The sequence below is a fragment of the Solanum tuberosum genome, unplaced genomic scaffold (assembly GCF_000226075.1).
Source record: "Solanum tuberosum cultivar DM 1-3 516 R44 unplaced genomic scaffold, SolTub_3.0 scf00217, whole genome shotgun sequence".
NCBI lineage: Eukaryota > Viridiplantae > Streptophyta > Magnoliopsida > Solanales > Solanaceae > Solanum > Solanum tuberosum.
Window position 1 is genome coordinate 800,470 of NW_006239142.1, and position 15,710 is coordinate 816,179.

The 15,710-nt window shown below is 34.6% G+C and overlaps 1 protein-coding gene across 1 annotated transcript in view; it reads right to left on the minus strand.

Moving 5' to 3' along the window:
* Nucleotides 1-6,632: 6,632 nt before the first annotated feature.
* LOC102595579 (stomatal closure-related actin-binding protein 1) overlaps nucleotides 6,633-15,710 on the minus strand; it is a 15,683-nt gene continuing 6,605 nt past the window's right edge. Inside the window, exons 6-12 of the mRNA XM_006356311.2 lie at nucleotides 11,699-11,782; nucleotides 10,560-10,737; nucleotides 9,398-9,514; nucleotides 9,179-9,237; nucleotides 8,252-8,386; nucleotides 7,822-7,971; nucleotides 6,633-6,963 (exon numbers count right to left, since the gene is read on the minus strand). Of these exons, the coding sequence (XP_006356373.1) occupies nucleotides 6,919-6,963; nucleotides 7,822-7,971; nucleotides 8,252-8,386; nucleotides 9,179-9,237; nucleotides 9,398-9,514; nucleotides 10,560-10,737; nucleotides 11,699-11,782 (768 nt within the window). The 3' untranslated portion in view covers nucleotides 6,633-6,918. The remainder of the gene's footprint in view (nucleotides 6,964-7,821; nucleotides 7,972-8,251; nucleotides 8,387-9,178; nucleotides 9,238-9,397; nucleotides 9,515-10,559; nucleotides 10,738-11,698; nucleotides 11,783-15,710) is intronic.

Consider the following 15,710-nt stretch of genomic DNA (forward strand, 5'->3'; position numbering starts at 1 on the left):
GCGTTCCTCTCGGACACCCATTTGCCGCATGAAGACCAACTTATGCTTTAACCCACTCACTCTCTCGAGCTGAACCTCATGTCTACCCACTCCTTAGGCTTATCTAGTGGTCTTAGTTTTACGACCTCTCTCTCTCGAGCAAGCCGAAAACACATAAATAAACTTGTATTTGCAACTACAAATTCATTAGATTCATCCACAAAAATCACAATTAAACTACGATTAAATTATCAGCAAGCAAGACCCAACAATTATCTTAACCCATATTCGCTAAATCACACCCCAAGAATTGAGGTTTTTAGCCACACATCAAGAGATAGAAATTTATACCTAAATGAGCTTGCAATTCAAATGGGTATAAAGATTTAAGTCTTGTTATAGGCCAAGAATGAAAAATCGGAGAGACCCAAGTCCAAATCCTTAGAGATGAAACCCTCTCTTCTTCAAGTCTTCAAAACCCTCTCACTTAGAGCAAAAATATCAAAAAAGTACTAAAAATATGCTAATTGTTCGACTCTATGTGAAAATTATAATAATGGTTCTACACTTAAAACTAAAACTCTAACTAGTATTTATAGTTTTCACAGATTTGTGATGCAGCGGATCGTTCGGCGTCGTTAGTCAGAATCGCTGATCAACTCGGCGATTCGCCTTTTGGTGTAGTTCATCGCCGTCTTGCACCATCCTTCAGCATCGTCGTGCTCGGTGTCATTGGGCAACATGGTACTGCTTCGCGAAACTATTCGGCGATGTGTTGATTGCTCCCTTTCTCCGCCGACTTGATCCTTTGCTTCAGGGCTCAGCACACTTGAACAAAAGGCCAGGTAAGACCCTTCGGCGATTCGCCAAGTGGACTCAGCGATCCTCAGGCCTTCATTTCTTCGTTCTTTTCAGCCTTTTTTGTTCCTTTTTGCGACATAGTGCCAATGTTTTCCTTCAAACTTTAAATACCTGAAACTTAAGGGTTTTCATCAAATATTGAGGTAAAATAAGCATTTGAGGACACAAATTCTATTAAAATATACTCCTTAATGAGTCCAATTTGTGGACTCATCACTCGCCTCTCTCCTCTTAATATATAGCTAAATACAACAGTTTTTTTTATATAAATGTATTCATTTTGATACAACGAATACAACATGTATTCAACCTATCTCGCCCCTCTCTTCTCTCTTCCAGATCTCGCTCACCTCTCTCCTCCCTCTTCTAGTCTTGCTCACCTCTCTCCTCCCCTAACATGTAGCTATAATTCGTAATTAAGCTAACTATAGCTATAGATCTTTGTAAGTCCAAACTATAGTCATTTTTTAAGTTTCCTCAATTATTATCACACATAATTGGATTCGAATGAAATCACAGAATAATTTTATCTTACAATAGAAAGGTAATCGTTGTTAGGGCGGTTTCAAACTAAATTAAAGGAAGGATGAAAAAAATCAATAAAATTCGTCTCTAATCCTATTTAGTGATGAATTAGCGAAGGACTATCTAAAAATTTATTAGCTAAGAGTAATTTGTTAACGATGAAGTTTATAGCTAAAATATGAGATGAAGGGAGAAGAAAAACTTTCACTCTTAAAATTATAAGGGTTATGATTAATACCAACAAAAAAACACTTACTTTTAAATTAAAAATACATTTAGTCCTCTTGAGTTTGGAATCAATCTTTATATTTTCCTAAAGGATGTGCAATCATCAACTAATTTATCCTTTTATACTCTTGTAATTTGTTATGACATTAAAAGAATTAGCTATAAATTTCGTTGTTAATTCGTCGTTAAATTACTCCTACCTAATAATACTTTTTGATAATCCTTTACTAATTTGTCACTAAATTTATAAGGGAAAACTACATAAATAGGCCATAAAATTCAAAATAATTACAAGTTCATATCCAAATCCAAAGTAATTCCCGAAATACTCATTCTCTCATAAATAATTATAGCCCATACCCCCCATTTATTAAGGCTGATAATTTTCGCTTAAGTAATACTAAATCAGTATCATATACTGTATTGGTATCATTAAGACTAATAATTTTTGCTTAACTAATACTAAGGGCCCGTTTGGCCATAGATTTTCCAAATAAAATTTGGAAATAAATTTGGCAAATAGTGTTTGTCCATACTTTTAAAAAAAAATTGTGTTTGTCCATACAATTTGTCATTATTTGGCAAATAACCCAAAATTCCCAAATACTAGAAAAAACTAGTATTTGGGTCAAATCTCATTATTTGGGAACTTTTAATAATTCAAATTCTACACCAATTTTTTTTATCTTTTTACAAGAACACCCTCTATAGTAGTTGTTTGCGTTGTTTTACATAATTTTTTACGTGAACATCAAGTAGTGATGGAATATTCAGTAAATATGAAAGTGATGATATATATGGTTGGGATGAAAATGATAACAATCCACTTATGGTAACAAAGTCATGTGCTATGTAATACAAACATATGGTTAGTTTTGATAGTTTTTAAAACTTGTGGGTATAAATCATATTTCTTAAAAAGGTGAAAATATATTTCCCAAATAGTATGGTCAAACACATGGTGAATTTCACCCAAATTTTTACCCAAATAATATTTGCCAAAAAATTTGAAAATCTATGGCCAAACGCTAGCTAAATCAGTATCATATACTATATTGGTATCATTAAGGTTGATAATTTCGTTTAACTTGATACCAAATCAGTATATATATACTAATAAGTAATTTCTGAACAAGAAACCTTATAGTATCATTTACTATAGTATCATTTACTAATGAGTAATTTTTTAACAAGAAACATTAATGATACCAATACAGTATATATATATATATATACTGATTTAGTATCAATTAAGCGAAATTATCAGCCTTAATTATACCAATATAGCATATGATATTGATTTAGTATCAGTTAAGTAAAATTGTTAGCCTTAATGATACCAATGCAGTATATGATACTGATTTAGTATCAGTTAAGCAAAGAAAAGTATTCTATAAAGATATAGTCTTCAATTATTTCGTAAACATTCATTAACCACCACATATATTTTATTTTATGGGAAAATTACCTCTTTTAGACAAATATACATACCATATACACTAATTTTATCTATACTTTTAAATAATTATGTATTTTAACTACTAATTAGGAGTTTTCTACCATATATTAAGAATGATACACCTAGATACATGTAGTTTTACTACCAAATACACTAAAATAAGGATAGAGGTGAGGGAGACAGGAAGAGAGATAGTCATATATCTTAAATACATGCAAATCACACTAAATACAAACTAGATGCATGTATTTGTATGTATCTGATTAGATTCACATGTATCTGGGATATTAGCTATCTAAGAGAGTGACGAGCGAGATGGGAGGGCAGCGAGGGAGATTTGTCTAAATCCGCACATTTGAAGTCTTGTCGAGGATTTTTTCTGCAAGAAATCCGTGATTTGAACCAGACTGACCAACTTCCCAAATGGTCCAATAGCTCGATATGAAAGATGCTACAACTTTTAGTGTCATATCGTGTGTGTGTATATATATACATACATGTGAATCCACTTGAATATAGTATATCTAGAATAAATTACACCTAATTTTGACTTCATGTATCCCGAGATACATGTACCTGGATGTATCTGGATGCACCAAAATCTGTATCTAGATCATAATATTACAAACTAAACTATATCTAAATAATTATCTCCTAAACTAGTGGGATTTTTATAATTTTCTCTCTTTATTTTATTCTAATTACTAATTGTAGCCTTAAAAAAAGGTGACAACAAAATCATTACTTCCTCCATCTCATTTTATATAACATCATTTGAATTGACACGATATTTTAGAACAAAGGAAAAATGACTTTATTATTTTTTGGTTAAAAACAACAAAAAGTTACCATTCTTCTAATGTTAGGTGGAGTGCACTTTGAAATGATTGATCTTTTTTTTCTTTTTCTTGTAAAGCAACTTTCTAAAATGTCATGCTACGTACATTCTCATGCAACATAAATGATTAAAATGATAAACTAATTAAGTAGATTTAAAATAATAAGATTTAATTGCATTCATGTACAAATTTTATGCTTCAGGAGAAAGATTTTAACTTTTTGGTCAAATACAAATTCTAATTTTTCAACCTGGGAATGTTGACAAATCCTTATATGAACTTTTGTACTATTTTGACCTAACTCCTTTTTTTTGCTTGATTTTTTTTTTTTAAAAGGGGAGGGGTGAATTAGTTGTATTCTTATGAATTCGGAATCTAAACGATAGACGAAAAAGAAAAAGTAATTAAAATGATGTGCAATATCAAAGTTGATAAATATATACATATATTACTTTTAAATAATTGTGGGTAATAGAACCTTCTATTTTTATTTTTTTTAAATGTATAAGTTAAAAAGGAAACTTTATCGATTTTCTCTTTTTAAAATAGATTAAGCTTTATTCACTTTAAAATCGTGAATAGATGTACATGTCATGGTATCATGAATAAAGCAAATAAGTCATCATTTTTCTAATATTTAATATTATTATTCTTATAATATGTTAACCTTATGGTCAAAAACAAATATGAAATGCTTACTTATATATCAAAAAATATGTCAAGAATTGTATTTTGACTCACCCTAACATTAAGGGCAATAAATCTAGAATATACATATTTTATTTTATTTTTTAAATGTCAAACACGAAATGTTGACAATATTTTATAAATGTCTTTCAAAAGATATATTATTCCTTCCCAAAGGTACTTTCATATTGTATAAAATTGTAATGTTTATAAATTAAATTTATGTATGCGAGTATTATATTTATCAAAAACTAAGTATTATCATCCTTTTAAATATATAATTCAATATTGGATAAAGTTATAATTTAATACTTTGAAATCAACTAAAAGTTTATTTATATAATTGAAGTTTATTTAACACGTATGGACTAAACCCATAAGTCAAAGAATAAAATAGATATTAATCAAAGTGGAAGTCCTAATTGATGGCAATAGAAGAAGTCTATTAATTATATGCAATTGATGGGTAACTTTCTAAATGAAAAATTCTATTGTGCCAACAAGTTTGGTAGATTCTTCCAAACAAAAATATTTGAGGGAAGTATTGAAAACGTCCCTAAATTTGATGCGAATTGTTAGTTTTATCTTCGAATTATTAACAATCTTAAAAATATTCTTTACTTGATTAATTGAACTTAAATACACCACGTATCTTGTAATATGAGTGAAATACACTCCTAAATTCTCGTCAAGTTTAGGGGTGTTTTCAACACTCCTCTCGACCTTTTTATTAAGAGCCTCATGCTTCTACAAGAGTTTGAGACCACTTGTTATAGCTCGACTTTTTATTAAGACTTCAGAATCTCATTCTCCTGCAAGAGTTTGAGACCACTTGTTATATCTCGACTTTTTATTAAGACTTAAGAGTCTCATACTCTTACAAGAGTTTGAGACCACTTGTTATATCGTGTGACAGGTCGGGATGTATCTAAGTTTAGTTAATCAAATAGAAGAGTATTTTTAAGGATGCTAATAGTTCGAGAATTCATGCCAGATTTAGGGGTGCTTCCATATATATATTGCCAATAAGTCTTTTTTTCCAGATTTGATTGTTAATGGGTCAGTCTGATACTTCAAAAGGTGACCAAATAATAAGTACAAAGATTTTAACCAATTTTTATCGTTTATTGATTTCACAAAATGACATTTTTCCTAGTCTCTGGTGGAATGAATCTAAACATACAAAACAAAATTATTCATTCATGTCTTATTATATTAGATTAGATGTATATACTTCCCCTTTTGGACAATTCAAAAATTATTCAACCTTGTTATAAATAGAAAAGGATGATTTACCCAATATTCGTCTCGATAAAGTGTTGTAATTTTCTTTTTAAAAAGGCTTAGTTAAATTTATAAACGTGACTCAAGGACACGTAAATTGAAACGACTGGTAATGCGTGATTAAGATAGTTTAACTTGCTTCAATTTATGTAAACAAGGCTAATAACGAGTAAGAAATGAAATCAAATCAAATAATTGAGCAAGAGAACAAGAACAACCTGAGGTCCAGTGTTAGAAGTTAGTAGTATCACTAGGAAAGTTTTATGTTATTAATGTTAAATAGAGTATTGAATAACCAGACTTGAGAGTTGAAGAACTTAAGAACAATAGTATATTACTAGTCCTATTCAAAGAAGCCCTATCTATGTGCTATAATTCTGAGTTAAGGACGCTCCGCTTTCGACTACAGGCTATTGTGTAACCTAGTTTCATGGAGGAGTAAGAAGCAAAGTGTTGTATCTCGATCCAGTACAGAATCTGAGTTCAGAGCTATGTCACTCTATAGAAATAATCAACCATGTTAGGTTGCAGAGAGATGGCTTTAATCGATAGATGGAAAGTGATGGGAAACTACCACGTTAAGTTTGCAGAGAGATATGACCAGTTATATAGTAGGGGAAGCCGATGCAAGCTTTTTCTTTCGATAGCCAGCCAAATGACTATAGGAAGATAAAAATTAGTTTTGATCAAAGTCATGTTGGAACTTCAGCATGATTTAGTTATACAACCATTCCATCCAAACCAAAAAATGGATTGTTGTTTGAAGAACATAAGCCAATAATCACTACAAGCCATTCAAAAATCAAATGTATGTTGAGCTCAATTACAATCACTTGACAAAACAAAGAAACAAGGAGCAAAGAATCATTACAATCAAATAGAGCTAGGGACACAAAAAAACAATGCCTTTGCTATCAAGATAGAAATAAAGAGAAGACAAGAAGGTGGTGAAAAAATGCCACTCAACAATCAACCCTATAGCATATTCACTACTACAAAACACCTATAGATACATCAGAGTCGGTATAATTACAACTTTTCATTATAGTAGCTTTCTTAAGATCCAGGAGCGGCTCTATCATCCGGTCCAGATAGCATAATCTGCAAATTTAAGCAACACAAGTTACACAATAGATGTACTGAAGACTGACAAACTAGGAACCACTTGTCTTACAAGTGCTACGATATGTAATGATGCTTACAATATGTAATACTCCCTCCGTCCCATATTAGATGGGCACTTTCTATTTGAAACGGTGATTAAGAAATCATTAATAGATTGATCAACTTTACTATTTGGCATTTTGTTAAGCCTCTTTGGAGGATTCTAGGTATCATTGATGAAATAAAACTCTTAATTAGCCACAAAAATATCACAGGTAAACATTGTTATAGAGAGGCAAATGAAGTGGCAGATGCTCTAGCAAAATATACCACTCAAATTCAAGACCCAAAGATTTTTTTGCAAGAAGTTGATCTTCCAGAAGTGGCTAAAGGCCTTCTTAGGATGAATAAATTGGATTTTCCAACCTTCCGAAGAAGAGCCAAGAAGACTAATACCTGGCAATTTGATCCACCTTGAATACTTTTTTTATATGCATTAACAGTTGTATTTTAAATGCATCAATATAGTTTTGTTTTGTAAAGATCATTGGATCAGAATCTTAATAGGATAGGATCTTTCTTGTCCTAAGATGTAAAAGGAGATTAGGCTCTGTCCCTCTCCATTTGGTTGTTAAAATTATATATAAATATATATATCAATGCCTATAAAAATAAGTCGCAAAAAATATACATAAAGAGTATAGGAATAGCTAGTATTGGGAATTGTTCACATTCAAACTGGATTAAAAAAGAACAACATAACTGTTTAATGATTAGTCTAAGAAGTGCTATGATATGTAATGATGCTACAATATTCATCTGCAGCCAAAAGAAAGAAAATGCCTTAACACTTACATTGCAGTCGTAGGCAAATCTTCTGGCCAGCATAATGGCTGCATTTCTTTCTCTCTCCGTTTCAAACGCCAATACAAAGGAGAGTCCAGTCTTTACTTGCCAAAATGCTGCCTGAGCTGCAGCATTCCCACCACCTCTGACGCCACATAACTGTGGTGAAAAGGCAGTGTAACAGATTAGTTGGGAAAGTGCATTGACAATTGTTCAAATTGTCGTGCATAAATCCCCTTTCCGAGTACAGACGTTTGCAAATCATAATAAGCCAAAAAGTAAATTGGTACTCCTTTGGCCTATTATTTGTGCTACAATGGGCAGTCGGTCCTATCCCTTGTGAGTTATACAACATGAAGGTATTTACTTTCTGTTATTCTATAAGCTCTCACAACACCTAAATGAAAGAAATGGCAAAGGGAGTAGGCATTATCAATACCTGCATTGAAGTAGAATAGTATTCTTTTGCTACACTGCTCTTCCCTTTACATAGTTTCATTCTCATCCTTCCAATGTGAAGGACATGGATAGTCTCTGATGTATGATCTGTTCCGTTCATCTGGACAACAACCACCTACAAACATCACCAATAAACATATACATATAAGTAAGGAGTTGGAGAAAGACAAATGCAGCTACGACGTGACGTCAACAGACCAAGATGGAATCAATCTTACTCTTATTAACATATATTCTCAGGTTTATGTTCTTCTCGAAATTGGATAGTTTTGCTGAATTATGTTATCGCCTTATCCAATAATTTAAATTATTAGAGGATGGACACTTCTATTTATTTAATCATGTCTAAATACAACCCTTCAGGTATGAGTCTGATTCTTTTCCTTGCGTAAAAAACATGTAAATACTTGTTCATAAACAGGCAGGGATGCAGTTGGATCATAGGACCTCTGTCTACTTTGACATCATTTTTAAATTCTTTGGAGTAATGTTGAAATAGACGAAACACAAGTAGAATGAGAGAAAGAAAATGCTGGAGAACCCCTTAATAAACCCCCTTTGGAAGTCTTTATACAACCAGTGGACAACCTTATTTGAATTGCGTAACCGCCTCATCTAATATTTGATCTTGTCCAAAAAGGCAAGCTTCAGATATTAAAGATGAGACACTTCCATTTATTTAATTACATTAGCTTGTGCATAACATGATGTGTCGGTGGGGAGTACACAACTAAAAGGCAGAAAGATCATTTAAATTGGTGAACTGAGAGTTAGACGTGGAGACATACTTGTAAAGACAATACAGCTATATAGAACAATCAGAAGAGACTTAAAAGTAGTAAATTAATCGAAAGGGAACTTAATTGAGGAATTCCTAATAAAGGAGCAAACTTTAAATTGAACGTACATTGAATTCAATGTCATGCCTACGCACCAAAGCTTCAACATAGTTCCCTAAGCCTGCAGCTGTTAAAGGAAAACTTTGCCAGTCATTATGAAGGTATGGAAATGCAGACTTAGTTTGCAGCTAAGTCAATATCTAATCAGACCCACAGAAGTTAATGTTGGTTAATACTAGAACTAAAAAGCACATGGAAAGCACTACATTTCAGGAATCAAAACAAACCCGGATCAATAGGACTAGCAGTCGTCACTGATGTTGTCTGGCCTCCATACGTGATCTCAGCTTGCAAAATTCGTCCAACATCAAATGGTTCTGGAGCATAAACAGGTTTTGTGGCTCCTGAAATAAGGATTGTTGAACACATGCCAGAAGGGGGGTAAGTTAATACAACACATCAAATTGCAATGCAAAAGCATGTGTCACTTAAAAAATGAGGAAGATAATAGATAACCTTTATGCCAGATGGAACCAAGCAAACATATGAACGTAAAATGCTCACAAATAAAAAACTATAATAAAGGAGTAGGACGATTCAACATGTACAGGTTGTCCAGTGTGAAAGCAATTTGAAAAGCTTTGTATGGGGTCATTTTTACAAAATTCCCTTTACCTCAATGCATCAAATATATGTGGTAGTTCACCAAGAAGTATCTGACTTCAAAGTTCAAAATACAGTAATAAGTACATATGAGCCACTTTAAAGTATATTTAACAAGACTACAAACGAAACTTTAGTTGTAGAATTCAGAAATAAATAAACGTATAAAACAACAAGAAAAGTGAAACATTTCAAAAGATTAGGCGCAGGTGCATTAGGCGGCAACAGAGAAACATCGGAGAAGGGGTGAACCACCTGTTAATCCCATGGGCTCACGGGATTGAAATATCCCATCATGGGATATTAATGGTCATCTCGATCCAGATCCAAGGATTCCCAAACAAACCAAACGCCCGACAAAATTTATCCCCCAAATCAAATTCACCAACCAACCCCTGAGAGGTCATTAGTTACTGAATTGAACTTATGAAACAAGACTTTTTTTTTGTAAATGGTAACCATTACTCACAAAAGAAGACATTAAGTAATACTTAGAATAAATTAGTGTCTTCTATGAAAATACTTTGATATAATTAGTTTGTCCATTTAGCAGCTTCTCCAATGTTAATAGAAGCCCATCCAAAAACTATTTTACCCCAATACTCCAGCTAGATGTTTCAGTATCTTAAGTATTTTCTATCGCAAAATTTTGCAGCCAAGAAGTATGAAAACAATCTGTCAGTCACCACCAGGCACCAAGTAACTGGACCAACACAAGATGTGCTAGATAACATCAATTAAGTTGCATAACATACAATGTAATGTAAAGAACTAAAGCTCAGATACCTGAAATAGGTTCTTGCTTTCCGCCTTCACACGCTAAGCGATACCACTGAATTGTACATTCTGATAGTTCTGAAGCAGCAAGAGAACACGGCTGGATATGCAAAAATGAACCCAGGGCCTCCGTGCCATCTAATTCATATAATTGTGATACAGTTTCCTCACCCATCTTCCTTGCCAGCTGACAAACATAATGGTATATCAAAACTATTTAGTCTGAGATTACAGCTTTGCCTTAATAACATAACTTGAATTCTTACCGAAATCGTCTTAGAGAATTTTACAAGGGACAATAAGAAAAGGAGATTCCTTTTTGAGAAAGGACACATAATAAGAACAAGAGACATGAGTAACATTGTTTTGACTTCTTTCATTGACATTATTCTCATCAATGTCTTTGACTTCCAGTGTTTCTTAAAGTCATTCTCATTTTCAGTCAAAACCATATGCATTTGATTCCCAAGATTACACGGCTTAATATCTTTAAGCATGTGTTACTGGATAAGTCTATTACTTAATTTTACACCATAAACGACAAATTAGATAGTCAAAAGAATATATCAATGAAAAATATATAAAAAGAAAGAGCAGAGACATATAACACCTTTTGGAAGCTGCAGCACCAAAATCAAGCAAAAAACAATGTGAAAAGGCAACAGCCTCCAAAGAGAAACATGACAATATTCACTTCCGAAAGAATCCAAGATACTATTCAAAGACTAAACATGATGATAATTCCCCAATATTTTGTTCTATTGTCCTGCCTCCAGATGCATGTCATCACTTCACGTCAATTTAATGGCTATCTGACTGCATATTATTGCTTGTTTATACTCAAATAGGAACTACCTGAGTCCAAACACTTGTAGGAAAAAAATCTTCATTTAAAGCATGTTTCTCTTCATGACATGGTAGTTGTCTTGGTTACATATATATATTCAAAAGATACAATTGTCAAGCTGCTGAAAAGCTGGGACGAATGTGGAACTGAGGATAGTTTCTAGAACCAACAATTTTTTTATCATTTTCTGTAATAAACACAAGTGCCACCAACGAAATACGGTATTCACCGTCCTCCAAAGTATCACCAGATAGCATTAACAGATACATGCATATACTTTTGAACTAGGTATTGCAGATACCTCTTTCTGAAGCTGTATTGAATACTTGCACTTCTCTGCTAGCTGCACTCGCAATGCTTGAAGCTCATGCTCCATGTCCATGACCTGTCAGCGGGATTCATGTATTTGTTATGTCGAAAGTCGAGAATTTATTAAGTTACACATCAGAATGTTCTAGACCATACTACATATATAGGTTAATCGTATGGGATATTCTTTCCATTATGTATTAGTTAAGTCGAAAATCAAATGTATTTTGTTACATGTTATATTATTCTAAATCATACTACATGTTTAGGTTAATTGTATAGTTTATTCTTTCCAACACTCTCATTATTATGAATCTTGTTATTTTGGTAATTTTCCTTACTTAATAACTGTCCTTATTCACATAGTTAAAACTTACCTTATCTTAGTACACTAAACTCATATACACAGGAGCTTCTTGAATATTGTCCACAATAAAACCTCATTTATGTTTTTGTCAATCAGAGAAACTACTAACTCGCACCTAAGCACTCTAAAGAAGTTTCCAGTTCAAAATTTCCAAAAGCATACAACTTAGATGAGTCTTTTGTGATTTAGCTTCCTCTGGTACTGGCAAACTTGGTTTGTATCCCTAACAATTTCTGGAAGTAGCATACTTGATCTTCAGTTCTCCCAATGTAGTTGTTTTAGTAAATTATTAGCAAAATCATCTCAATTCATTAAAATGTGATGGTAATCCTGAATTTTAACTTTTTCCTGAATAAATGAAATAGAAAGAATTGAAAGATGGTAAGGAGAGGTGTTAGCTGGCTGGAGAAGAAAGGAGAAAGTGTGACCAGCTGTGGTTTCTTCCTTCAAGTAAATAGTTCATGTGTTCTCAAATAAATAAATAAGTTTCATCTTGAAAGTAGCATCATTTGTGTTAGAATAGAAATAAGTATTTCCTACTTAGAATAGGAATAGGAATAGGAATCCTAGTTGGAAAAGGATTCCAATGTAGTGTCTATAAATAGGGTCTCAATGTAACTATTTAGATACACAATTCAATAATATTTTTCCCATATATTTCTCACATGGTATCAGAGCATTGGAGAGAAACTTCCAGTCACCGTGTCAAATTCCGGCGACGACGGTTGGGACTGATTTGTGTCATCTTTCGTTCTGAAGGTGTTGTGCGAAAGACAACACCATCAAGAGGCTCGGGAAGCTCAGGCGACCGAACCCCAATTAGATCCACCGGAAAACAGACCCTCACGCGCCTCCACGCGCCGTTCGAGGGTGGAAGTTTTCCGGTGAGATCTGGTCACGCGCTGGAGCGTGAGTACTGCTCCGGTCATCTGTTTTCATGCAGTTTTCTTCTGTTGGGGTCGTCCAGTATTTCCGACCAGAACCCAGCCAATTTTCTCCAGATCCGATCACCGGAATTAGGGTTCCAGTGATTTTCAGGCAATTTCCGGCAAGTTCCCGGCAAAATCAGAATTTTCAGGCCACTATGGGCAGATTCCGGCAGCTTCCAATATTTTCAGACCACTGTAGCAGTTTCTGGCAGTTTCCAGCATACATACCAGTCTATGGAGAATCGACGAGGGAAAGAACGTTTTGGAAAATCTCGATCCAAGTGTAGTCATTGTCATAAACCTGAACACACTCGTGACGTATGTTATATTTTGCATGGTCCACCACCCAGTTATGATCCTATTGTTCTTAAGGAATATAATGAGCTCCTTCGAAACCGCGCAAGTAAACAACGTTTTGGAAAACCTCAATCCAAGTGTAGTCATTGTCATAAACCTGAACACACTCGTGACGTATGTTATATTTTGCATGGTCCACCACCCAGTTATGATCCTATTGTTCTAAGGAATATTAAGAGTTCCTTCGGTATCGTGCAAATAAACAAACGTCTCCACAAGTAGTTTCGGTTGCACAACCTGATGTTTCTGTTGCGGGTAATTCATTTACTTGTGTGTCACAGTCTAGCACTCTTGGATCATGGGTCATAGACTCGTGGGCTTCTGATCATATCTCTGGTAATAAATCACTTTTGTCTGATATTGTTTATTCACAATCTCTTCCCGCTATTACTTTAGCCAATGGGATCCGAACCAAACCAAAAGGGGTTGGAAAAGCCAAACCTGTATCTTTTGTCACCCTAGACTCTGTTCTTTATGTCCCTGGTTCTCCTTTTAATCTAGCATCGGTTAGTCGTTTGACGAAAGCCCTACATTGTAGCATAACCTTTTTTGATGTCTCATGCAGGACCGCAGTACGGGACAGATGATTGGAACAGGACATGAACCACAAGGCCTTTAAAATCTTACCTCTTTAAATTCCTTAACAGCATGCTCTGCTCCGTTACAGATTCCCCAGATCTAATTCACAAACGTTTGGGACATCCAAGTCTATCCAAACTGCAAAAGATGGTGTTGTCTAGTTTATCCACATTAGATTGTGAGTCGTGTCAACTTGGGAAACACACTCGTGCTACATTTTCACGTAAGTACTAAGGGTCGTTCAGAGTCTATTTTTTCATTAATTCATTTTGATATTTGGGGTCCTAGTAGAGTCAGTTCCATCTTAGGATTTCGTTATTTTGTTAGTTTCATTGATGATTATTCGAGATGCACTTGGGTTTTCTTAATGAAAGATCGTTCTGAGTTATTTTCTATATTCAAAAGTTTCTTTGCTGAAATACAAAATCAGTTTGGTGTTTCTATTCGTACTTTTCGTAGTGATAATGCCTTAGAATACTTATCATCCCAGTTTCAGGAGTTTATGTCTCCCCAAGGAATTATTCACCAAACATCTTGTCCATACACTCCTCAGCAAAATGGTGTAGCAGAAAGAAAGAATAGGCATCTCATTGAGACTGCTCGCACTCTCCTCATTGAATCCCATGTTCCGCGGCGTTTTTGGGGCGATGCAGTCCTTTCATCTTGTTATTTAATTAATAGAATGTCGTCTTCTTCTATTCAGAATCAGGTTCCACATTCCATATTGTTTCCTCAGTCACATCTCTATCCTATCCCCCCTCGTGTCTTTGGGAGCACATGTTTTGTTCATAATTTAGCCCCAGGGAAAGATAAATTAGCTCCTCGTGCCCTTAAATGTGTCTTTCTTGGTTACTCTCGAGTTCAAAAAGGGTATCGTTGTTATTCACATGATCTTCATCGATACCTTATGTCCGCTGATGTTACATTTTTTTAGTCTCAGCCTTACTATACATCTTCTAATCATCCTGATATATCTATGGTCTTACCCATACCTCAGGTTTTACCTGTGCCAACCTTTGAGGAATCTACGATTACTTCTACATCTCCAGTTGTAGTGCCACCACTACTAACTTATCATCGCCGTCCACGTCCAACCCTAGTCCCAGATGATTCATGTCAGCGCCGGACCCTGCTCTCTGCTCCTACTGCGGACTTGCCTCCTCCTAGCCAACCGCTTGCACTTCAAAAAGGTATACGATCCACTCGAAATACTAACCCACATTATACCTTCTTAAGTTATCATCGTCTATCATCACCCCATTATGCATTTGTGTCGTCTTTGTCCTCTATTTCCATTCCTAAGACTACAGGTGAAGCACTTTCTCATTCTGGATGGAGGCAGGCTATGGTTGATGAGATGTCTGCTTTACATAAGAGTGGTACTTGGGAGCTTGTCTCCCTTCCTGCAGGTAAATCTACTGTTGGTTGTCGTTGGGTTTATGCAGTCAAAATTGGTCCAGACGGTCAGGTTGATCGACTTAAGGCTCGCCTTGTTGCCAAAGGGTATACTCAGATATTTGGGCTAGATTATAGTGACACTTTTGCTCCTGTGGCTAAAATTGCATCTGTTCGTCTTTTTCTATCTATGGCTGGCGTTCGTCATTGGCCTCTTCATCAGTTGGACATTAAGAATGCTTTTCTGCGTTGTGATCTTGAGGAAGAAGTCTATATGGAGCAACCACCTGGTTTTGTTGCTCAAGAAGTCTAGTAGCCTTGTATGTCGATTGCGTAGGTCACTCTATGGTCTGAAACAGTCTCCTCGAGCTTGGTTT